The 25504-nt window shown below is 42.3% G+C and overlaps 1 protein-coding gene across 4 annotated transcripts in view; it reads right to left on the bottom strand.

The window, feature by feature from the left end:
- UBR3 (ubiquitin protein ligase E3 component n-recognin 3) overlaps positions 1-25504 on the bottom strand; it is a 240482-nt gene that overhangs the window by 186416 nt on the left and 28562 nt on the right. For all 4 annotated transcript variants that reach the window (XM_089779752.1, XM_089779753.1, XM_089779754.1 and 1 more), the window contains exons 2-7: positions 25151-25290; positions 20566-20724; positions 19280-19423; positions 18296-18336; positions 8485-8551; positions 1139-1269 (exon numbers count right to left, since the gene is read on the bottom strand). In XM_089779752.1, coding sequence (XP_089635878.1) covers positions 1139-1269; positions 8485-8551; positions 18296-18336; positions 19280-19423; positions 20566-20724; positions 25151-25290 — 682 coding nt within the window. The remainder of the gene's footprint in view (positions 1-1138; positions 1270-8484; positions 8552-18295; positions 18337-19279; positions 19424-20565; positions 20725-25150; positions 25291-25504) is intronic.

The following is a 25504-nucleotide window of genomic DNA, read 5'->3' as shown; positions in this document are numbered from 1 at the left end:
TAGTATACCACTTCACAGAATAGCTTTGCAATCTTAGCCCTTCCTTTCCCTTCACTTGTAATTCATTATACAATGTCTAGTATGAATCCTGAACTCCTTGGGACAGGAGCTGTATAGTTTATATTTTGTAAAGTATTAGAACTAGTAAAATGGTAGTTTCCTCACTGCAGAAGGTTTCCTCTTTTGTGCAAAAATATAATTAAGTCAAAACCTCAATTTTCTGCCAAAAAATAAGTTTGATAAAAAAAAGCTTGACCAGTCATACCTGACACTTCACGTGCTCTAGAAATATGGCATAATGTTCTGCTTCCAAAAACTATCATTAATACTTATTAAATTAGCAGGTCTCAACAGCAGCAGACATTCTTTTGCAATAAAAATGCTGAACCAAGTTATTTCTTATAACAGATGAGATATGAATTATTATGTATTCCTTTCTTTGTTATTGACAGCATAGATAAAAATGCCTATAGTTAAGGTTGCCTGACACTTTCCAAGAGATTTTAAATTAGCAGCAGAGAATTGAGGAAATCCAATTAAAAACTACATAAAGCAGTCAAGCTATTTTTTATCATAGAAAAAATATCACATTAACACATGCTTGTGCGACAAGAATTATATGCATTGGACCTTTAACTGAGCTAGTTGTAATGAGTATGTGAACAGTAACAAAATCTCAGGAGCAGATATCTCTTCCTCAGCCTAAATCTCTGATGTCTAAGGAAACTTGGAGGTAAGGGCAGAGGGGGTATGGCTGGAGAAACAGTTTGTCAGTATGACACTTGCTCCACAACACAAAATAAAACTGTGAAGGCTTGTAGGCATCTGCCCGTCAAGAGACCTAGATCTTATAACTTATGAGTTAAAAGGAAATAGCCAAAACAACAAAATAAACACAATACTCTGTTTTCTGAAGGAAATTTCAGACTGAATTATTCAGTCAACCTGTTTTACCCATATCTCCTTCCATGTATTGTACAGCTCTGGGCATATTAACAAACCCTCAAATAATAAAAGAACTCAGGGTTTGTTACATTAATTGTTATGTATATCAACCACATATGCACTCATGCAAGATGCAATACAGGTCAAAGTGAGTAAAATAAACTGTTTTGGGGGAAGGAGGAGACACAAATACCTTATAATCTTGATCAGGTAGCATGTTGAGTAAGAAAGTTACCATCTTTTGTGGAAATTCATATTTTATTGTCCAAAATAGTAATTCTTCTAGAAAACACTTATGCTTTAAAACATCCATGATGGACTGATCTGCATAAAAAGCAGAAGAACAGAAGGGGGGGGGGGAAAGGCTTCAGAATGATTTTAACTTTCACTAAGGACATTTCAACCTTAATTTATTAATGTTTCTCTTTAATTTCCTAGATGCAAACATCTAGGAATTAGTAATCTTAACACTACTGTCTTGCTGATGTTGATAAAAATAGTTTTTTGAACACCTGACAAAAAAAGTTAGAAATGACCAATACTGTCTAGACTATCAGCTTACAATATTTTCATGCATGGAAGTCCTGCAGTCCCATCAGTGGAAGTCTTCAATACAAATCAGCTACACAGTCAGGGTATGTCTACACTACAAAGTTAATTCGAACTAACGGACGTTAGTTCGAATTAACTTTGATAGGCGCTACACTAGCGCTCCGCTAGTTTGAACTTAATTCGAACTAGCGGAGCGCTTAGTTCGAACTAGGTAAACCTCATTCCACGAGGACTAAGCCTAGTTCGAACTTACTAGTTTGAATTAAGGGGTGTGTAGCCCCTTAATTCGAACTAGTGGGAGGCTAGCCCTCCCCAGCTTTCCCTGGTGGCCACTCTGGCCAACACCAGGGAAACTCTATTGCCCCCCACCCGGCCCCGGACCCCCTAAAGGGGCATAGGCTGGCTACAGTGCCCATGCCAGGTGCAAGCCTGCCAGCACCCAGCCAGCAGACCCTGCACCTGGCATGGCTCGAGCCAGCCACTCGATGCCCCCCAGCCCTCTCCCTCTTCCCGGGACCAGGCTGGCGGCTCCCGGGAGCTTGCCCAGGACCGCAAGAGGCGGGTACCCGCCTGGTCCAGTGCAGACATCATGGACCTCGTCCATGACCTCCGCACTAGGCACAGGAAAGCGGCCGTCTAGGGCAGGAGAGCTGCCAGCCTGGCCACCCAGGAGCAGGTCTGCATGAAAATCAAGGTGGTCCACTGAGACCCCCGACCCTGAGCCCTGAGCTTACAATGGCCGTACTGGGTCAGACCAAAGGTCCATCTAGCCCAGTAGCCTTTCTGCCAACAGCAGCCAACCCTAGGGACCCTGGAGGGGATGGACCAAAGACAGTGACCAAGCCATTTGTCTCGTGCCATCCCTCTCCAGCCTTCCACAAACTTCGGGCAGGGACACCATTCCTACCCCCTGGCTAATACCACTCCATGGACCCAACCTCCATGACTTGATCTCACTTCTCTTTAAACTCTGTTCTAGTTCTAGCCTTCACAGCCTCCTGCAGCAAGGAGTTCCACAGGTTGACTATTTGCTTTGTGAAGAACAACTTTCTGTTATTAGTTTGAAGCCTCCTACCCATTCCTTTCCTTTGGTGTCCTCTAGTCCTTCTATTATGGGAACTAATGAAGAACTTTTCTGTATGCACCCTCTCCACCCCACTCGTGCTTTTAGAGACCTCTATCCTATCCCCCCTCCATCTCCTGTTTTCTAAGCTGAAAAGTCCCAGTCTCTTTAGCTTCTCTTCATATGGGACCTGTTCCAAACCCCTCATCATTGTAGTTGCCCTCCCCTCTCCCACCCTCTCTCTTCCCCTCTCCCACCTCCTTTTCCCAGTCTCCCCCAGTTTTGTTCAATAAAGAGAGATTCTATTTTTGAACAAAATTGTCCTTTATTTTGTACATCAGGAAGGGGGGCTAGGGAGGGGTTAGTGGAAGGAGGTGAGGGAGAAATGGGGTACGAGCCCCCAATGGGGAGGACTGGGCTGGCTCTGCGGGCTTCTGGGGGTGGAACCTCTCCTGCAGCCCCCCAACTGTCCCCTCTCCCCAGATGGTAGCCTGCGGCAAGTGCAGCCGGGCTGATGGCCGAGTGCTGTGATGTGCCCAGTGTGGGGTACTCCGGGCAATCCAAGCCAGGACTGCTTTGCAAGCGGGGCACCCCTGAGAACTGTCTGTCCGGGGTGGGGGTCGGGTCCCTTTAAGCACAGCCCTCGGCTAGCCTGAGACAACAGCTCCACGCTTTAAGTCCTCATCTGATGCCCTGCCGGCACTGCTTCCGGCCATCCTTAACCCCGATTCAGGGTCCACTCTGTGTGGACATGCTAGTTCGAATTAGCGTTTTTTAGTCTGGATGCGTTAGTTCAAATTAGCTTAGTTCGAATTAACTAATTCGAATTAAGTTAGTTCGAATTAGCGCTGTAGTGTAGACATACCCCCAGACCTGTACACAGAATCCAAGCTATCAGTGTTACACTGGGTAGTGACAGTCTTCAAATAGTCACCACTGTGCCAGACCTTCAGCTGATGGAAATTGTCATAGCTCCAGTGACTTCAACTGAGCTACAACCATCTATACAACTTGAAGATTTAGCCATGACTTCAGTGAGATTATTGATGAGAACAGTACTATTCAACATGTATTGATGAGAACAGTACTATTCTGCAAGTGTTGCAGAACCTGACCCACACTAATTGAATGTTAAAACTGATACACAAATTAGGTTTTACTCCTAAAAACATATATGATCTGTTTGCAAACTTTGAAAACCTTTAAATAAAATTTAACACTTACATTTTATCTCTTCAAATAAATTTACATACTAAATAATATATTCTCAAAACAATCATGAAAGAGGCAAGTATTATACTACCTATCAAATAAAGAAACTGAGAAATAAAGCAGCTTTTTCAAGAATTATAAACCAAGTTGATAGTAGAACAAGGGTCAAAAGCCCAGTTTATCTCAAGTTTCTTAACTCCCAGATTCATTATGAGCCTATAGGGTCACACAGTGTTTTCACTCTCCTTCAAACCTATAAAACTTATTATTCACAGATTACAGAGCATGTCCATTCTTATAGCATGGAGAGAGTTATGCAAATATGATCCTCCAGTGCCTATTGGAGTCAACTGGGCTGTGGGAAAAGGGAATCTTTCCCCGGAGGAAGACATGCAGCAATAATGCACCTCTCCCCTTTGAGAATTATCCCAGAAAAGTGAGAGATATATGCGAAACTGGGATGTCATAAAGACTCTCCAAAATCAGGGCAGTCAATGCAAGAAATGATGAATCAGTGTATTTCCTGGCCTGGCACAGTTCCCCACCCCTCCAGAAGAGACCCAATTGTTTTGTGGGGTACATTAGATGGCTTTGTGCTCCTGCTCCAGATGAGCTTATCACCCAGCAGGGCCAACATTTCATTGGGTCATGCCAGTGGCTGACTGTAACCACTGTGTTAGAAATTTGAATATTTGTTAAAATATCACAAGCAATATGAACAATTTAAATTTGAGAGGCATTTTCATGAAGAATCTCTTCTTCCAATCCAAACAAAGAAAAAAATATACCAATGCTCTGGAAGTTTAATACCAGAGAATTCATTTTTACCTCTCTTAATCGTGCATATTCCATCAAAAGGCCCCAGTCACTTACTACAGCAAGCATGCAACAATCATTTAGGGTCTCATCCTCTGCCCTTTTTAAAAGACATATGTATGAATTTACTACTCATTAAAGATGACAGCTTCATAATCATACAGCTTAAAATCATCTATCCACAAAAGAGACACAATAATTTTAAGTACACTTCTTACATCCCAATACACAGATACCAATAATGTATGTATTCACATTATCCATCACTGAAATGAAGCTTCCTAGACCAAAAACACACCACTTTAACAGTGCAAAACAATTATATACAACAGCTTGAGGCCAGAGAGAGCACCCCTATATCTAATTATACCTGCTGAAGAATTAAGAAAAACTGCTCTTATCCAATTTGGAGTTTGTCCAGGACACCAAGGCTATCACTCCTATGCTCGTGAAAAGTGTTATGTATTTTTTATAAATAAAATAAATAGCATCTATGAAAACGTGTTATAAATTAGATCTTTTAAATTAAATGAATGAGTGTTTTAGAAATAGCAAAACAAAACAAAGAGAAAAGGACAAGTTGCTCAGTACAGGCAGTCCCCGACTTACGCGGATCCGACTTATGTCAGATCCGCACTTACGAACGGGGCTCTCTCACCCCGGAGCTCACAGGCAGCGGTCAGCCACCTTGACCTCCAGGGCGAGAAAAGTTGCTCCCGGTGCCCCTGCTCTGCTGGGGACCGTCTCCAGCAGACCAGGGGCATTGGGAGCAAAGCAGCAGCCCCGGCGGGTTTGCTCGCGGTGCCCCTGGTCTGCTAGAGCAAAGCCTCAGAAGCGCAGGACCCCGCCACGGCTGCGGGTTTGCTCGCGGTGCCCCTGGTCTGCTGGGGACTGTCTCTAGCAGACCAGGGGCACCGCGAGCAAAGCGGGTCCAGCGCCAGAGCAAAGCCTCAGAGGCGAGGCACCCCGCTGCTGCGGCTTTGCTCCCCGTGTCCCTGGTCTGCTGGGGGGGGGGGGGGCGCAGCTAGTGTGCCCCCCCCCCATCTGCAGACCAGGCTTTTGTTGTGGACCCTGGGGCAGAGCAGCTGGGGCGCTGCCGGTTGGTCCCGCAGCGCCGCTCTGGGCACTACTGGACCAACCCGGCAGCACCCCAGCCCTCTGCCCCAGGCGTCCTGATTCAGCCGCTGCTGGTCAGTTTCAGCAGCACCTGAATCAGGACCCTGGGGCAGAGCAGCTGGGGTGCTGCTGGGTTGGTCCAGTAGCGCCAAGGAGCCGCGCTACTGGAGCAACCCAGCAGCACCCCAGCTGCTCTGCCCCAGGCGTCCCCAAGTCAGCCGTTGCTGCAACTGACCAGCGCTGACTACAGGAAGCCCGAGGCACAGTTGCTCTGCCCCGGGCTTCCTGGAATCAGCGGCTGATCAGTTTCAGCAGCAGCTGACTTGGGGTTCTTAAGGTGAATCTGTATGTAAGTCAGAACTGGCGGTCAGTTTCAGCAGCGGCTGAATCTGGACGCCAGTTCCGACTTACATACAGATTCAACTTAAGAACAAACCTACAGTCCCTATCTTGTACGTAACCTGGGGACTGCCTGTACTGAAACCCACATTTCGTACTGAAGTGTTACCTCTATCTTTTATTTTTCCCTATTACCACAAAAGAATACATTTGTAGCTGTTTAAATTTTTTCTCCTGAGCTATCAGCATTAGTATGCCAAAGTATCACAAATGCATAGCCTGCTGTGAAGGAGGTACCATTAAAGATTTATGCTGGGATAGGAAATCTGCTTATATGCCGAGGTAAAATCTGTTATTATTCAACACTCAGTTTTCTAAAATTTTCTTTTAATATTCTTATTTTATACACTCTAGGGACAGAAAATATGAATACTGAAAACTTCAGAAAACCATCCAATATTTAATAAAAACAAACTTTCCCTTCCCCCACTGGCAGACACCCTCCTCTGGGGCTGACATTAGGAGCTATCATCACCACCATTACAGTCCATGTTGGAGTGCAGAGGTGGGGGGGAGAGGCAGACTACAATCCTGGGGAAAACAGAGGTTTAGTTAAAAGAATAATTTTGCTGAAATGCATCAAATAACGTTCAATTGGGCATTTGTCAGATTCTAGTCCTGAATTTCCTGTCCCACAATTGAAGTTCACTTTTATAATGGAAACTGCATTCTTTCTAGAGTCATGAGAATTTTACATTATCTTTTAGAATGTTTGATTAAAACTCTAAAGCAGAGGGGAACCTTTTTTCTGTCAGGGGCCACTGACCCACAAAAAAAAAAAAAAAAAAAAAAAAAAAATCAGTCCAGGGCCACATACAAATGAGAAACTGACTGAGAAGGAGAAAGATATTCCCCACATTCCCCTCTCACACCAGAGGGGGCCCAACCTAATAGATTTTGTGTATTCCAGCTTCAAAGTAGGGCAATGTGGGGGGATGGAGCACCAGCGCAGGCTCCCCAATGCTGGGGGGAGGATCCTGAGCCTCAGGGACTGGATCCAGGCAAGCTGGGGGCTGCATCCGGCCTCTGGACCTGAGGTTCCCCACCCCTGCTCCAAAGACTCAGATAGAAGTGCCTTAACTAGATATCTTCCTTCTCTGCTTTTCTGTCCGGTCACTGAATTCTAAGTTCCTGAAGAACAAACTATGGTTTTCGCTCTCTCTCTTCTGTCTGGTCCCATATATGTAACACCATAAATTATAATTGTCCTCTCCCACCACCAATCACAACTCCTTCAAATGCCTCTGTTCAGGCACCTTTCCATTTCAAATTGCAACTCTATGTCCTCTCTTTCAAGTCTTTCCAAAGCTTTATTCATGCCTTCATTATGGTTTTCCCCATAGATAGTCCCTTATGGTGCCTTATAGCTACATAAGGCTATCTTCCTGTCTTGTCATAACCACAAGTAATGGTATATTGTAATTTTAAAGACAGACTCATTGTCTATTGAAAATATTAGTATGGAAGACACTAACAGTTGCCACTGGCACTTTTTCAAAACAACCAACCTACCTATCAACAAAAAGCATAAGACACGGATATTCACCCAACTCCAATCCCCAAAAGGCTAAATCCTGATGCACTTTATCAGTCATTCTTCAGATAAAACTCTCACTGAGCTCACACATATGAGGAAGCGAGCTGCAACTCACGAAAGCTTATGCCATTAGAAAACTGTTAGTCTTTAAAATGCCTCCAGACTCCTTGCTTTTTTTTCCCCCCCACTGATCTCAGTGGGAGTTTTGCTTAAATTGGTCTAGGGATTGCAAAATGTTGCCCACAAAGAGTATTTATTAACAGTAAGATATAAAGGTAAGTAGTTTCAAAGGAGTCTCCATGTGAATATCTATTTCTAATGACACCTCTTTTCATATTAAAAAGTGTTATTAGAGGATCAGTTCAGTTGAGGAACAAAAAGGATCAGAGGGAAAGTGCTCTTATCTGGCCCTAACTTCAATTATATTAAATACCTGCATAAAAAATTATACTATATATTTTTGTTAATCTCTAAGGTGCCACAGAGGACTATTCATTTTTAGAGCATAAAGAAAGAGGTTATCAGGAACAAACTAAGCCTTCCACCAGTTTATTTATTTATTAGCATTTGAAAAGCCTTCCACCTAAATACTGACAACACAATGACTTGTTAAAAGTTCCCTTGCAAAAGAAAAGTGACAAATGATAAGTCGACACCAAATACTGAACGGTGGCACTCGCTCCCCCATGAGATGAGAATGGCAGATTAAAAATACTCACTGACATACTAAATGCCTATGTCACATGCAGCTTCCCAGTGCTTGAAAACAGACTGAGCATTCTTAGATATATTAAGATAAACACAAAGCAAGAATGATAAATGGAGATCATTAATTTATAAATACCTTTGGTGCTGCTGCTTAATTTCACCCTCTTGCGCTTGCCCACACCTTGGCTTCCATTCTGGTCCTCCTGGGGTAGGGAAGAGTTTACAAAATCAATAGCTGTACTGATTTTACTACAGAGAATAAATAGTCTGCAATTCACTTCTGCGTTAAATGCATAGCTAAAAATCAACAGGAGACACTGGACATGATTGCCAAAAGGACAATCTTTGATCTCCTACAGAAACCACAGACTGAATACAATGTGTTAGAAAAATATACTTTAAAAGTGTATTTTACTGAAGGATAACATTATTACATAGAATAGTAATAGAGATGTAGCCGTGTTAGTCTGGTCTTGCTGAAACAAAAGACAGGACTATGCAGCACTTTAAAGACTAACAAGATGGTTTATTAGGTGATGAGCTTTCATGGTCCAAAGGAAGTGGGTCTGGCCCACGAAAGCTCATCACCTAATTAAAGACTAACAAGATGGTTTATTAGGTGATGAGCTTTCGTGGGCCAGACCCACTTCCTTTGGCCCACGAAAGCTCATCACCTAATAAACCATCTTGTTAGTCTTTAATAAACCATCCTGTTAGTCTTTAAAGTGCTGCATAGTCCTGTCTTTTGTTTCAACATTATTACATGTGAGTTCTGACATGACCTTTTAACTTATTTGATTTATTTTGCTGGTTAGTTTACTTCCTTCTGAAACAAAGTGCTAAAATATGTTTACCTAGGTAAAATATCTAGGCACAGCAGGTCATTATGAAGTTTTATCCCTTTGTAGATTTTCTTTTCTTTTTAGGTTTGGGGCTTTTGCAAACATTGCCTCTTCTTTCTTTTCCAACCATATAATGACTAAGACTCTAAGACAGCAACACAAATAATTGACTAGACATTTTCTAATCAATTTAAATGTTTCTATCTAACATCAAAATAATTTAATTTTTGGCAGCCAATTAGAAGTGCCCTAGCAAATAAAGTAGTATTTCAGATATATTAAGGCATCTGAAGTGCACAGAGTACTTTATAAACAAGCAAGTCAACTTTGCAGAAACCAATTTAGATTAAAAAAGTGATCACAGCCACTTAAATCAGGAAATTTGGCTTAAAGAAAAAGTGATATGCATACAAATGTATGAGCTGGGGTTAAGATGCTGGATTCTGGCCTCCAAGACTACTACTCTAACATGCAGATTACACTGCACCCAATACTAAAGAAACAAGCTCAAAATATTTGTCTTCATTAGCATTTCTGAAATGTGAGATTTCATCCATTTAAGAGGTTGAAAGTGGTGATGAAATTTTAAGAACAAGGTATCATGTTCTTGAATATTTTCCTCAATTGAAATATGTGCTGATTATTTGTCTCTAGTGTCACAGTAGCATAGGATGACCAGATGTCCTGATATAATAGGGACTGCTATTGGAGCTTTGTCTTAACTAGGCATCTATTATTACCTAACCTCATTTTTCAAACTTGCTATCTGCTCAGACTAGGGGAAGGCCTAAACTTAATGTAAAGAGTTGAAACCTAACAACAAAGCATCCTGAACCCTAATCTTTTTAGATTCATCTTCTTACTAAAGAAATGTGTCTGTATGTGAGTCTGTTTGTTCAAGAACTCCTCCTAAATGGTAAAAGCTAGGACTACCAAATTTGATATGCAGTTTTCTTCTTGTTATAACTTACAGCAAGGTAAGGGTTTGGTTCTTCAAAGACAATGGGATATGCCTAGAATATGACTATTCCTCATAAAATGGAAAGAGAAGGATCTAGTGGGAGGGACAGGTATATTGCAGAATGACCAAAGGGAAGGGGAGGGGACAGCAAGGGGCCAGAGATGAGAACCACGACAGCTATAAACCCACTGGGACACCAAGGCTATGTCTAGACTGCAAGCCTCTTTCGAAAGATGCTTTTTCAAAAGATACTTTCAAAAAAGCCTCTTTTTCAAAAGAGCGTCTAGACTACAACCAGTACTTTCAAAAAAGCAAGCCGCTTTTTCGAAAGAGCACCCAGGCAGTCTGGATGATCTTTCGAAAAAACACAGTTTACATTACATAGCGCCTTTTTTCGAAAGAGCACTTTTGAAAAAAGGCATTATTCCTCATAAAACAAGGTTTTCCGCAGTCGAAAAAACTGCCACGTTCTTTCAATTTACTTTCAAAAGAACACAGCAGCAGTCTAGACGCAGGGGAAGATTTTTTTGAAAAAAGGCCACTTTTTTGAAAAACCCCTGTAGACTAGACACACCCCAGATGGGAGGGATGGAGAAAAGATTATCATCTATCTACAATATATTTTAGAGAATCTGTCTGTGTCTGTCTCCCAGCCGGGAGGGACCCTTCCTCTGGGAGTGGCCATGGACAGGCGCTTCTCGCCTGGCCCTAAACTGCTGCGAAGAGAGAGGGACGGGCTTCCCAGGGTAGCCTGCATTAGGGATGTTAAAAAAAGTGTATTTGTGTAAATGTGTGATTGCTGATTTTTTTTTTTTATAGCAGTTACATATTTACATGCAGGGGAGCAGGCAGGAGCCAGTACTCACAGGTAGCTGGCTTTTAAACCAGTTCCTCCTAAGCACTATGTTCCATCTGCTCCCTCTGCACTGCTGCCTCTGTGGAAACCAGCAGAGGGGAGGGGCCAGGCAGTTCTGTGGGTGCCCACATGCGCGGGTAGCCAGTTTTTAAGCCATCTTCCCCACTTACTGCCTCTGATACAGAGGCAACAAGGGAGGGTGTGTGTACCTGTCAGGATTAACCAAAGAGCCCAGGATAATCAGTTAATCACGTAAATGAGTACACGCTAACATCCCTAGCCTGCATACCGAACCCCACATTCCCAGCTCCACCCCAGAACAATTATTTACATGAAGAAAAAGGAGAAGTTACTCTGTGCAGTAACGATGGTTCTTCAAGATGTGTGTCCCCGTGAGTGCTCCACTGTTGGTGTCAGGCTCATCCCAGTGTCGTGAATCAGAGACTTTTAGAGCAGTGTCCAGTCAGACTGCACACGCGCGAGCGGCATACAGTGTTCTCCCCTTTGAAGTTAGAGGGGAGTCAGGCTGTGCACGCGGTTTCTTCTTTGACACCCTCCTGGCAAATTATTAATGCCCAAAGAAGCAGGGAGGAGGAGGGTAGTGGCGTACCCAAAGGGGGACACATCTTGAAGAACCACTGTTATGGCACAGAGCGAGTAACTTCTCTTTCTTCTTCGAGTGATTTCTCCATAGGTGCTCCACTGTTGGTGACACTGTAGCAGTGCCCATTTACATAGTAGGCGGGCTTCAGTTAATTGTTACACACTGTGGAGAGGATCACAGTAGCTGCTATGGGATCTGTTGTGGAGCATGGTGGAATTGCATAATGCTTCATGAAGGTGCGACTGGACAACCATGTGGCTGCTCGACATATTTCATGGACTGGGAATCCCCTGAAAAAGGCAGTTGACGTTGAAGTCGCTCTGATGGAATGGGCTTTGGGAGTCATTGGTAATGCTCTATTCTGGAGTGAGTAGCAGGTGGGAATACAGGATGTTATCAATTTTGATATACACTGGGAAGAAAGAGGTTTTCCCTTAAACCTTTCAGCTAGGGATACCAGCAATCTCTGGGATAGTCAAAAAGGCTAAGCACTGTCTAAATAGAAGACAATGGCCCGTCTCACATCTAGAGCATGCAATATAGTCTCCTCCCTGGAGCAATTTCAGGTAGAAGATGGGAGGGACTATTGGTTCATTGATACGAAATTTGGAACCAACTTTGGATAAAAAGGAGGGAGGGTTCCACAGAACAACTTTATGCTTGTAAAACGTCACGTATGGAGGCGAGGCCATGAGAACCACAGGTTCACTAACCCTCCTTACAGATTTGATTGCCAGCAGGAACACCTCTCTCACCATGAAAATGCTAAGTGATGAAGTTGCCATTGGTTAAAAGGGTGGTTTTGAGAGTGAGGGAGGACCAGTTCTAAATCCCACATGGAGGTATGGGTGTATGTAGTAGGTGAAGGTTCTGTAGGCCCTTCCAAAACCTCTTAGAGATGGGGCGGGCAAATTTGAGGAAACAGTCTATCAAGGGGTAAAAGACCATAATCGCAGCCAGGTGAACTTGGAGCGATGAAAGAGATAAACGTTATTGTTTCAGGTGTATGATGTATTCAAGTCTCATTGGAGCGGAGCCATAGATGGTTGGACTCCTTTCTGGGTGCACCACTGTGTAAACTGTTGCCATTTGTACAGGTAAGTATTATGTGTCATTTGTCTCCTGTTATGCAGTAGCACAGTTCTCACTTGCTGTCAGAACTGTTGCTCCACTTCCGAGAACCAGTTAGATACCATGCCGTCAGGTGCAGTGTTTGCGGCTGGGGTTGAAATATCACACCCTTATTCTGGGAAAGAAGGTGCAGGTGGGACAGAAGCAGGCAAGGAGGTCGCAGAGACAGTTGATAAAGACATGGAAACCATGTCTATCAAGGCCAACCTGGAGCTATTAGAATTATATGGGCCCCATCTGTCTATATCTTCCGGACAACTCTGGGAATGAGAAGGATAGGAGGGAAGGCGTATAACAGGTGAGTATCCCATGGAAAGAGCATTGTGTCTCCCAAAGAGTGGTGTCCTATGCCGCTCTCGAACAGTACTGCGGACATTTGGAATTTTGGCTGGTTGCAAAGAGGTCTATCTGCAGTCAACCCCTGCGTTGAAATAGATCGTGGGTGATCTGACTGTGCAGTTCCCATTTGTCTTCTGAGAGAAAGTGGTGGCTGATGGTATCGGCCATGGTATTCTTGTCCTCCAGTAGGTATGTCGCCATGATGGTTATTTTGTGGCGGATAAACCAATTCCAGAGCCAAATTGCCTCTGTTCATAGCAAAGGGGATCTGGCATCCCCTTGGCAGTTGATGTAAAACATTGTGGTCATATTGTTGGTGAGGATGCACACCAAAGATCCTGAATACGTGGAAGTACTTGCATGCATTATGAACTGCTCAAAGCTCCAGCAGCTTGATGTGGAGCCTGGACTCGTCTTTGGACCTCTTCCCTTGCGCATATTGTTATTGGAAATGTGCACCCCAACCTAGATGTGAGGCATCTGTAGTGATTTGTTTGGATGGTTTATCTCGGTGGAAGAGCATCCCACTGCAGAAATTCTGTGCTTGGTTCCACCACTGTAAGGAGGTTAGGACTTTCGGAGGAGGTGAAAAATGTCTGTGGATATGGTAGTTGGTTGGTGTATACGCTAAGGAAATCCAGTGTTGAAAACATTGAAAGCGCAGTCTGGAGTGTGGGACGACATAGGTGGTGGCTGCCATATGCCCTATGAGTTTGAGGCAGGTTAGGATGGGAACAGTTGGGCTGGTGGTCATGATTGGGACCAGGTTTTTTATATTGTCAAAACGTTGATGGGAGAGATAGGCGTGTGCTATTGTAGAATCTATGCTAGCCCCTATGAACTGTAGGGATTGTGTGGGGCATAGAGTGGACTTTTGGTCATTCAAAATGAAGCCTAGATACTGAATGAAGGCCTTTGTGAACATGATCGTGTCCCTTGTGGTCTGTTGGAAGGGACCTTGGATGAGACAATGGTCCAAATAAGGGAAGATTGTGATGCCTAACTAACTTCAAAGGCGGGAATACCACGTGCTGCTCACACGTGCACTGCCCAACTGGACACTGCTCTAGAAGTCTTTGATCCATGGCACTGGGACAAACCTGACACCAATAGTGGGACATCACTCAAAGAAGAACAAATCTTATGAGTTAAGAACCCAAGCAACTCTAGATTAATCCTCTAAGTTCTAAATACAAATGAGAAAGTGCCACTCTCTCCAACTTACTCTCCTATGAACTGAAATACACTTAGACTTAGAAAGGAGGGAGTTTTATTTTGATTTTCTTGATGCAAACTTACTGTACAGTAAGTAACGTTTTCTTTGCACTAATTTACACTGCAGAAACTGAACAAGGTTAAAAACTTGCTTACTGAAGTATCTTAGAGTAAGTTAATTGGATTTATAATTGTTGATTTCAGGTCCCACACTTATAAAAGGCACTTCATTTAGTTTTTGTGTTATAAAAAAAAAACAGCAAGTGGTCTTGTGGTACCTTAAACATAAATTGGATCAGGAAGTTATTTTTAAACTCACTCCACATCATATAGACTTATAATCTCCAGTTTAGCTGAAAATATGTCAGGTACATTAAAAAATAAAAATGTTAAAATTGGTCATGTTTGTTTACTATTACTCCTTCTTGGTATAGACCTGTCTAGGTAAAAGTCTTGAGATCAGTCTGAAAATGTTCACTCATGCTTTTTAAGATTACATTCCAATAGGGTACCTGAGAATTTGACTCTGATCTCAGGTAGATAAATATGCAGGGCCAAATTTCTAATTAAAAAAAATAATAAATAGTAAAACTAACTGCATTTTAACACAGTTGCTAGTTTGTTGGAACATATGGTAATTTACAGTTTTATACTGAAGCTTGGAAAGAAAAAATGAACTAAGTGTCCACAAGATATAAAACAATAACTGACAGGCATCTTTCAGTTGCTGCTATTCTCTCCCCACTAACCCAATTCCTAGGCCCTTCCATATTATTCCCCAACCTTCCTTTTAAACTTGCTATAGTTCATCCAGTGAAATAAATCCTTTTCCCTGGCCATGATACCCATATAACTTTCTAGTTCCCATCCATACCTACACCATCCTTCTCAAAAGGAATGCCATATCTGATCTCTCCCCAACTGCCACAAAAGTGTCAGTTTCCTTCCCTCACAATAAACCAATCACAAACTAGGAGTGAGCATCATTCTGAATCAGATTCTGAATATTACGACTTGGGATGTTAGTTATTGTGTAACTGAATAGCCATGTAACCACATGAAATCTTAGTTACATGACTATTCGAAAGCTCCCGAGGGATGGCGCAAGCAGCCAGTGTGCTCCCAGCGAGCCCCATCACCCTGCGCTGCTGCCTCTCTATCAGAGGCAGCAGCGTTGGGTGGCAAGCAGAAGCCGGCCTGCCAGGGAGCCAATTTAAAAAACCATCTCCCCACCACCCCGCACTGCTGCCTCGGATACAGAGACAGCAGAGTGTGGTGGCAGCAGCCCCTGTCCGTGGGCTGTCCAATCTTCCCAGGGACAGAGCCCCTGTCCGTGGAACAGCCTCTGTCCATGGGGAACTCAGACCCTCATGGACAGAGTCTTCTCTGCATTCCATGTGCAGGCCCACAGTGGACAGAGGCTGCTTCATGGCAGCTCCCCTGCTTTCTCCATGCCCCCACCATGCTGCTGCCTTTAATAGTGACAGCAGCGCAGAAGGGAGGCAAGTGGCACAGGGGAAAACCAGCTTTTAAGCCAGCTTCCACCAGCACTGATTGCTGCCTCTCCTCCTCCTCCCCCCGCCGCCTCCATAGGAGGCAGTAAGTGAAGGCAGGCAGGTCCGTGGGAGCCAATACGTATGGGAAGCTGGCTTGAAAGCTGGCTCCCTGGGCATATTGGCTCTAGCCTGCCTCCCTCACCCTCCACACTGCTGCCTCTCTATCAAAGGCAGGAGCACGGGCAAAGGGCGGAGGCAGATCCAGTGCTAGTAGGGAGCCAGCTTTTAAGCCAGCTCCGAATGGGCACCAGCTCCCACCCCCTGGGGAAATGCATGTAGTCAACAAAATTAACTGTTATGCCCATGTTTATGGATTAACCATGTATTCATCTACATAATGACATCCCTAATTAAGATGGTATTAATTAAGATGAAATTTCTTTTGTTTCATGTAATGCCTTATCAGTGGTATTTCTAGTTATTTCACATTGTGTGGCTTTGTTTTTGTAATGATATGGTTAAAGAACAGCAGGTTGTACTTTGAAAAAATGTCAACTTATAAATAGCACTGCTAAGAGCATAACATGTTGTGTAGCTGGTGACAACAGAGGCAAACATCTGATGTAACTTTATTGTAGGTATAAACAAACAATGGATTTTTTCACTGCTATACCTGTTCAAATAGATTTCAGGATAAACTAAAAATCCTTACCAAGGATGATGTCTTAAAGCATTTTAAAAGGTTGTTCTTTCTCCCTGCCCACATAACTGAACCAGCGAACAAGTTAGAAATGACTACTGTCTGCACCTCTGTCAGCAGGACTAAGCTACTATCTGGAAGACTGTTAAAGTTTTAGTAAACAAAATAAGGTCTATAAAAATTTTTCAAGCAAATTAAAAATACACTGATAAAGCAACTCTACAGCAACTTAACTAATACCCATCAATTGTGTTCACTCATTCCAGCTAATTCTAAACAGTTCCTCCTTCTCCCCCTGCCCAAAATGATTAGTAAATAAGGCCAGGCCTACATCAGGAAATTTACATCAGAAAAAATTCCCACTGTTTTTTCTCACCAGCTCAGCTGCACCAGTATCATTATCACTACTCACACCCCTTTCAGGATCATCTGTATTAAACTTGCTTAGAACAAGTCTAATTCACATGCTGCTGAAAATGATTGCTGGTAAGAGAGCCGCCTGTGCTAGACATGGCAATTTCCTACCATAGCTTTGGGAGAGCTATTGTATTAAGTGTAAGTACCTTTCGGGTCCATGGCAGTGTTCCCTGTAAGATTAGCGCTTAGGCAGCCACCCGGGCGAGATTCAAATGCCACCTAGCTGATTAGCAGAGCACTTATAGTGCCCACAGCACACTGCATATGTTTCTACTAGTGGGGCACATCTACACATGCCAACAGTGCATATACATTTATTCCACACATGGATGAAAAAAGTTAGAGGGAACATTGGTCTATTGTATTAAATGAATGGTTTATGTTACCATAGGCTAGAATTGTATACAACTTCTTGATGGAGGGGGGTACATGAAACAGATGACAGACCTAGGTGTTTAAAGGATTATATTCAACTAAGTGACAAACAAGAATGGACTTTGGGAACAAAAAGTGTTACGTGAACTTCCAGGGTGAGGTAAATATAAATATCTCAATTGCCAATCATGCAAAAATTAAACTTTTTGAAGCTATGATCTGAGGAGGCTGATCACCTGTCACACGAGACCAAGATCAAAGTCTAAGCTGCATAAAAGAAAAACTGAACTGTTCCAGGTGGTTCTGCATATGAAACAGTTATGAACTTTTAACACTGGGGAAAAACCTAGTTCTGGCCTCGGAGCTACCACAGCCCAACACTAAAGTCGGATGACCTCTGGTAAGTTTTTTAGCATGCATGTAGGATCTTTTACTCTCTCTTTTTCAAGCAAAATAAGCAGTTCTGTAATGCTTTCACTTTAAAAATAAATGTGTTTGCTTATAAAGAGCTGGTGACTTGTAACTGTGTGCAATTACACTGTTCATAGCCCTAGACGAGAAAACAAAGCACAGTTGCTATTTAGGCAGTCTGGCATGCTGAGGACATCAGTGTAGGCAGGGAAGTACACAGCCTACTAAAAGCCAAGCCAGAAGAGAGAAAGACATGGGTAATTAACCATAATGGCTGAGAGCCTGAGAACCTAGAGAGGGATTCCTTGTTGGACCAGGAAGGGAGAATACAGGTGGCAGTTTCCCTGAACTGACACATCACTTACATTTCTATGTTGCTAACACCAGTTCAGTTCAGTATTAGCAACAGTGGGAATATTTTTAAAGGTCTTTAGGGGAGCAAGAGTATAAGGGTCTGATTCCATAGATCCCTACTAATAGAGTTCACTCCACAAAATTAGGTAGATATAGACCAAATAGTAAAGATTTGCAGGATCTGAAATAATCTCTCTGTTTATATATTGTTAGGTTTGTATTTCATTTCTTAAAAGAAATTCTTACCTCATCGGAAGACTCTCCTGGTCCAGATGATGCTGTAGCACCTGAAATAAAAATTTTAAAAAAGGATTTCCTTCACAATTCTGGAGACACATTTTATGAGATTAAAAAACCATGAAAAAACACAAAACAATCTTCGCTATAGACATGCTACTTTATATTGATCTCATTAGCTCTCACAAGATCAGCAGTATTGGGCTTGGCTGTACTTGGAGTGGAGTTCTCCAAGAGATATTCAGGGTACTTGAAGAAGTGATGCTTGTAATTCAGACGTATGTCCCACCACAGTGCTACAGTGTACTATGTTCCTAGAAAAGCACTCTTTCAGAATAAGCAAACTAAGTTCCCTATCACTTCAGACCATCAAAAATCCAGAGCACTATTGAATGAATTAAAGGTTCAACCCAGTTACAGTCCCTAAATTCCAATATAAGAAATTGCATTTTGCCTACTCAAATTCCACTAATTCTCTGATTGGATAAGGATTATTATTCATGTACTATCCCTGTAGTACTATGTTCAGTTTTATTAGCAGAATTGCAATAGATCTTAAATCAGGACTGTCCCTAAGGGGGTGCAGGACCTGGGACAACACCTCTTCTGCCCCAGGCAGAAGCTGGAGGAGTGGAGCAGGCTGGGGCCGGGTGGCTCTGCTTCCCATCACTGCCAGTGAACACAGACTGACCTCTGTTGCCGGCACAAGGCTCCCTGTTAATCCCCCAGGCCAACCTTGGCCCCACACTTCCACATCCCCCTGAAGTGCAGGGTCACCAAAAGGACAGGGCCCAAGGCGATTGCTCCAAACCATCCTATGGACAGGACAATTCTATCCTGAATTTTGGCAATGTGAGAAGTGATTCCTATAATCAGTCTAATTCCATGAAGTACTTCAAATTCTGTCTAGGATACAAGTTAGATGCTTTAAAAAAAAAAAAAAAAAGTAAGATTTCACCCTCTACCCAACCTCCAATGTTTTTCGACACAAACCTTGAATTGACAATGTGCTAGTCCCAGATGCTTGCTCCTGTATACCACACACAAGTTTATCCTCAGGAAATGCCAATCCAGAACCTTTCAAAGCTATGAGGTACTTTTCATGACTTTTCTTTGCACATGCATTTTCTTCAACACCTTGATTATATTTAAAACAACATTAAAGCAAAGACAAACAAGTATTCAGTTCATGTACTAACACAAAAGGACAGACAGTGATATCTGTCCCAAAGCATTTATTTTCCAAATTAAGATGCATTTTTCTATTATTCAAGGCACCCATCATCTCAGTTGAAGCAAGACTGCTTACTGTAACACTTCAGCTCAGCAAAACAGCTTGATTTGCAATACAAGTGTAAAAAAGTAAGAGGTAGAAATCCCAAGTTGGTGAAAATAAAAGGATAGGCCTAAAATATAATTCATTTTCAATTGTCTAAATTTTGGCAGAGAATATTCTTAAGAGCAGCAGAAAGGACAAAACAGCCATTTTATTTTTGTAACTCAAATAAATTAAGCTAAGTTGAAACCACTACTGTAGCAATTAAACAAGATTATTCCCAGAGTTCTGGAAACTTGCTCTGATATCCAAGTCCCTGGTTCATGAAGAAGAAAGTAAATAAATTTGACAATTGGATTAAAATCTCCCAAAACAAATGGCTAGAAAAAATTTACTCTGTCTGTAAACTGTATCTGCTTTGTATTTATATCAAAGAAGGGAATAAAGACTCAAAAATTAAAGTAACAAGCCACGGAAAGCAGGGAGGTCATTTGTATCCCTAACCATTGACTGTTTAACATTTGGGCTGGATGGGAGGGAGCAGCAGAGAAAGAAAATAGGTGACTTATGTAGCAGGCTATTTTTACTCTGAACAGAATACCCCCCACAGCCTTGGGCAGCCACAGGTATTCTTTATGCAAGCAAGTCCTAAAATAAAATAGGAGGTATTTATGATCATATGTTTTCATGATAATTAAATATTTAAATCACCCCTCTTCTTGATCTTAGCCAAATTATTAAAATGTTTATTGAAATTATATGTCTTTATAAAAATATTTGTGCCAAATAAGACTCGTCTTACATCAGTAAAATTTCCAATGGCTTCCAAAGCCCTAAAAATAGCAATCAATTCAAATGTCAGCATATAATTATTCTTATAATTATTTTTCTGATTTTTTGTGACAACAAAAGAATACAGTACTCCAAGCTGATTAAAAATATAAGTTCAATTTAAATTCCTCTTAATTTCAATATTCATTAACAGGAATATGCATGAACTCACCAGAGCTCAAATCTTTGTAGAATTGTTGGTTTGTCAAAACCTGGGTAAGGACTGATCGCATTGCTCCACCCATTTTGGTCAAGTCTTCTAGAAAGGAAATATGAGGCTCCAACATCTGAAGGATTCTGTGAAGGTCTTTTTCTGATGGCAGATCAAGAGCTGGAAACCCAATAAAAAAGTTCAAGGCAGAGAAAGGAAATCATTTTATTCAATAAAGCATTCCACTGACAAGTTTAGTAGATTAAAATACTGGTTAGGTCCCAGTGAAATGTAAAGTAATTCCTCATTTAACACGGTAGATACGTTTCAGAAAATGATCGTGCTAAGTGAAAACGTGTTATTCGGGGTCAATTTTCCCATTGAAAATAATGGAAAAGGTGGGGGTTGCGTTTTAAGCCTACGTGCGCTCGCAGCTCCAGCCTGCACCTGTTAGCAGCTGGGGCCGGGACATAAGGTTGGGGGAGAAAGGAGACTGGGTTATAGCAGGGAGGGGAGGTGTTTGGCTCTGGAGAAGGGAAGAGGAGGACAGGGGAGGGGGCTTCCCCTGCCTCCCTGCAAAGTGGCAGAGGTTCACCACTCACCGCGCTGTTCCCCGGTGACCTCCTCTGGCCGGATGCCTCATGAGTAGCAAACCTCCACTGCTTTGTAAAGAGGAAGAGGAAGCCCTACGTAGCTGCTGGGGAAACCCAGCCGCCAGCTGCAAGCGGGGGGCAGAGGAGAGGGAGCAAAGCAACCCCAGAGGGGATCACCAGAGAATGGAGCAACAAGCAGCGAACTGGAGGTGGGAGAAGCCCGGTGCAGCTGCCAGAGACCAGCCAGCTGGGGAAACCCAGCCGCTGGCTGCAAGAGGGGGGCGGGGGAAAAAGGAGTGAAGCATCCGACCAGAGGGGGTGGCCGGGGAACAGCGCAGTCAGCGGCGAACCTCCGCCACTTCACAGGGAAGCAGGGGAAGCCCCGTACACTTGCCGGTGACCAACCAGCCTTTAGGGGAAATCGTGTTATTCAAAAAATAATAGGTCGTGTTGTTCAAAAAATGTTCCCTTAAAAAAAAAAAATCTTGCTACCACGAAAACGTGTTAAGCGGGCACGTGTTAAGCGAGGAATTACTGTACTTATAGACAGTCTAGTCTCACTTAATTAGACCAATTTGACTAAGGTACAACACTAGACAATTGCCTTGTGATCTCGAGAGATCCAAGACTGATGCAGGAGGTCCACTACAAATTAGTAGTAAGATACAAAGGCAATAACACAGATACATAGAGAAACTTAACAGAGCAAAAGAATGTCCATAGCAGTGTTGTCAGCATATTACTTTCAAAGCAATAAAGATCTCTATGGGAAATCATAATTGACTGAAATGTAACTGCATGAATCATGTGGAGTGAGACTGACATACACAAGACTAAATTCCTATTTTTCAATTTGCATTTTTTAAAAACTAGGAAATTACACACAAAAACAATGTTAAAAGAACACTTCAGTTGCTTGTGAAACCTTAATTTTGTGTCCTTGTGTGTAAGCATTACAAGAGATTACTTACAGTTTAAAAAAAAATAGTGTTACGGAAGAGGAGGAAGGTTACTAGCGGAGTTCCTCAGGGATCAGTTTTGGGGCCAATTTTATTTAATCTTTTTATCGCTGACCTTGGCACCAAAAGTGGAAGTGTCCTGATAAAATCTGCAGATGACACAAAGTTGGGAGCTATTGCCAATTCAGAAAAGGATCGGGATATCATACAGGAAGATCTGGATGATCTTGTAAATTGGAGTGATAGCAATAGGATGAAATTTAATAGTGAGAAATGTAAGGTTATGCGTTTAGGGATTAACAACAAGAATTTTAGTTATAAGCTAGGGACACATCAGTTGGAAGTAACAGAGGAGGAGAAGGACCTCGGAGTCCTGGTTGATTATAGAATGCCTATGAGCCGCCATTGTGATATGGCCGTGAAAAAGGCTAATACGGTCTTGGGATGTATTAGGCGAGGTATTTCCAGTAGGGATAAAGAGGTGTTAGTACCATTATACAAGGCATTGGTGAGACCCCATTTGGAATACTGTGTGCAGTTCTGGTCTCCCATGTTTAAGAAGGATGAATTCAAACTGGAACAGGTACAAAGAAGGGCCACTAGGATGATCCGATGAATGGAAAACCTGTCTTATGAAAGGAGACTCAAGGAGCTTGGCTTGTTTACCTTAACCAAAAGAAGGCTGAGGGGGGACATGATTGCACTCTTTAAATATATTAGAGGGATAAATACCAGGGAGAGAGAGGAATTATTTAAGCTTAATACCAATGTGAACACAAGAACAAATGGATATAAGCTGGCTAGTAGGAAGTTTAGACTTGAGATTAGATGAAGGTTTCTAACCATTAGAGGAGTGAGGTTCTGGAACAGCCTTCCAAGGGAAGTAGTGGGGGCAAAAGATCTATCTGGTTTCAAGATTAAACTAGATGGGTTTATGAAGGGGATGGTTTGATGAGATAACATGATCTTGGTAACTAATTGACCATTCATTATCAGTGGGAAATAGGTCAATGGAGGGATGATAGCAGTTACTATAGAGAACTTTCTGGGTGTCTGGCTGATGAGTCTTGCCCAAATGCTCAGGGTTTAGCTGATCGCCATATTTGGGGTCGGGAAGGAATTTTCCTCCAGGGTAGATTGGCAGAGGCCCTGGAGGTTTTTCGCCTTCCTCTGTAGCATGGGGTACAGATCACAGCTGGAGGATTCTCTGCATCTTGGGGTCTTCAAAGTATTTGAAGGCTTCAATATCTGAGATATAGGTGAGAGGATTATTCTAGGAGGGGTGGGTGAGATTCTGTGGCCTGCACTGTGCAAGGGGTCAGACTAGATGATCATAATGGTCCGTTCTGACCTTAAAGTCTATGAGTAAGATTTTTCAAAATGCTCTAATATCCTCATGTCATAGTTCAGGGCAACTGCACCTCTATCTACCTCCACAATTCACCAAGGGGCACCTACTTTAGGCTCCCAGCTAATCAACCATCATCTCTCTCTCCATCTCTCTCTCTCTCTCATTTTCAAGGCTGCATAGTTCCAAGCCAGGTCTTGTTTAACAGACCAGCATCTGTACTTTGCTTCCTCTCTGAAGACTATGAATAATAAAATAATGTACATGTTAGTAAGCTTACCAGAGATCACCTTCTCCCCTACATTCTAACAAGAGCTCTGGTAGGAATCTGTTCTTCAAACCCTACAAAGGGATTTTTCTGTAGTTACAAGTTGATGATAGCCTTAACTCACAACACAAGAATCACCATAAATAGTTGAGTCTTTTCTTTACACAGGTTGGGCCTTTGATCGTCAGATTCCAGGAACTTGTAATTGTAGTTCTGGCTTGACATGAGTAACTGGATATGGATGAGGCCTTATGTTTTGAGGAATAAGATTAGACAGGTAAATGGATCAGCAGGTTGGAACAGAATGTCTGTACTAGCTAAGACAAGGGAGATATCCAGGGAACCATTTACAATGAATAAGAGAAGTTGGAAGCATAAAAATTAGGTAAAGAGTAAGTAATACAAGGACAGTGCATGTTGCTAAGTAACCAAGCCAATCCCAAAAATGTAACATAATATAATGTATAATAAATGCTGTGTAATGTGCAAATACATATAAAGACAATGGTTGCTCTGCAACTTTGTATGTGTAGTATGCCATGGATCCAACCCTATGCTGGAGCATGATCAACTCAAGTATAGTTTGACTGCACGCCAATAAAGAAGCCCCATGATGAGTTCAGAGTTGAGCTGAATTCTTGGGGAACTGAGTAGAAGAGATCTTGGGGAAATCCCAATGGTAATCAGCAGACAGTGGTCCTCTATTTGGGGTATAGCTTCAAAAGGATTGATTTTTGCATAACCAGAGTGGGATATTTGCATTCACTGTTCCCTAGAAATTCTATTTGTCCCAAAAATCCGTTCTTGTTTGGCCCATTCAATTACAGACCTTTGAAGTTCATAACATTTTCCCAGGTTCACAAATCCCATTTTCCTCTCACCCACTCCCAAAGGGGTCTCACACAATTCTTCCCACAGGAATACATAAACTTTGCATTTAATAAAATGGACTCTGAACATGCTTAAATTTAATTTAGTAAGATTCTTTAAGAATAGTAAAGCAAATTACCATCTCTCGCATACCATACACAGAGGGAACTAGTCGTGAAAGCTGATATGCCACAACAAGGATTTGGATAGACATAATTGTGCAAGATTTGCATAATACTGTCAAAAGTTTAAGGGGATACAGTCCAGCCTAAAGTGAGCTGCTTCCAACTTTCAAAGTGCTCTGAAATACATGATACTCTCCATTTACATGGAGAGAACAAGCCAATGCAAGGCAAACTTAACACCACACTAATGAAGTTTTTTGGCAATGACTAAAATTAAATTGAGCTCAGAAAAAAATAACCACCATCAGAGCTCTGATCAACATACAGTTCGAAACGGATTCATTAGGACCATCACATATTAAAGTTAGCATCTTCACAAAGCATCATAATCAAGAGACAACAACATAAATGGTGTTATCCACATACAAATAAAAAACACGTACTTGGTTCATTATATCCGTCTCTTAAGTACTGAATAAGACTGAAGATGAATTGAGGAAGAACTAGTTCGGACATCATCAACAAGTCTTTTGGGACACAGGGAACATATGAACTTGATTTCATCCGGTGTCGCTTACAAAACCTACAAGACAAACCGAATTAAAAAAAAGTTAGCCAAATATCAACACAGTTATGAACAGGGCACCGCGTTGGGGACCATTGGACTAGTCGATTCTCTCCCCCCCCCCCCACCCCCACTGCCTCTATCAGATAGAGGTAGCAAAGGGGAAGGAGAGAAGGTATTTCAAAGGAAGAATGCAGAAGTGCCTATTGACTAGTTGAGCAGTCGATGGAAA

This window comes from Pelodiscus sinensis, chromosome 7 (genome assembly GCF_052426305.1).
Source record: "Pelodiscus sinensis isolate ZL-2025 chromosome 7, ASM5242630v1, whole genome shotgun sequence".
Classification (NCBI taxonomy): Eukaryota; Metazoa; Chordata; order Testudines; family Trionychidae; genus Pelodiscus; species Pelodiscus sinensis.
This window is presented reverse-complemented; position numbering and strand designations above follow the sequence as displayed.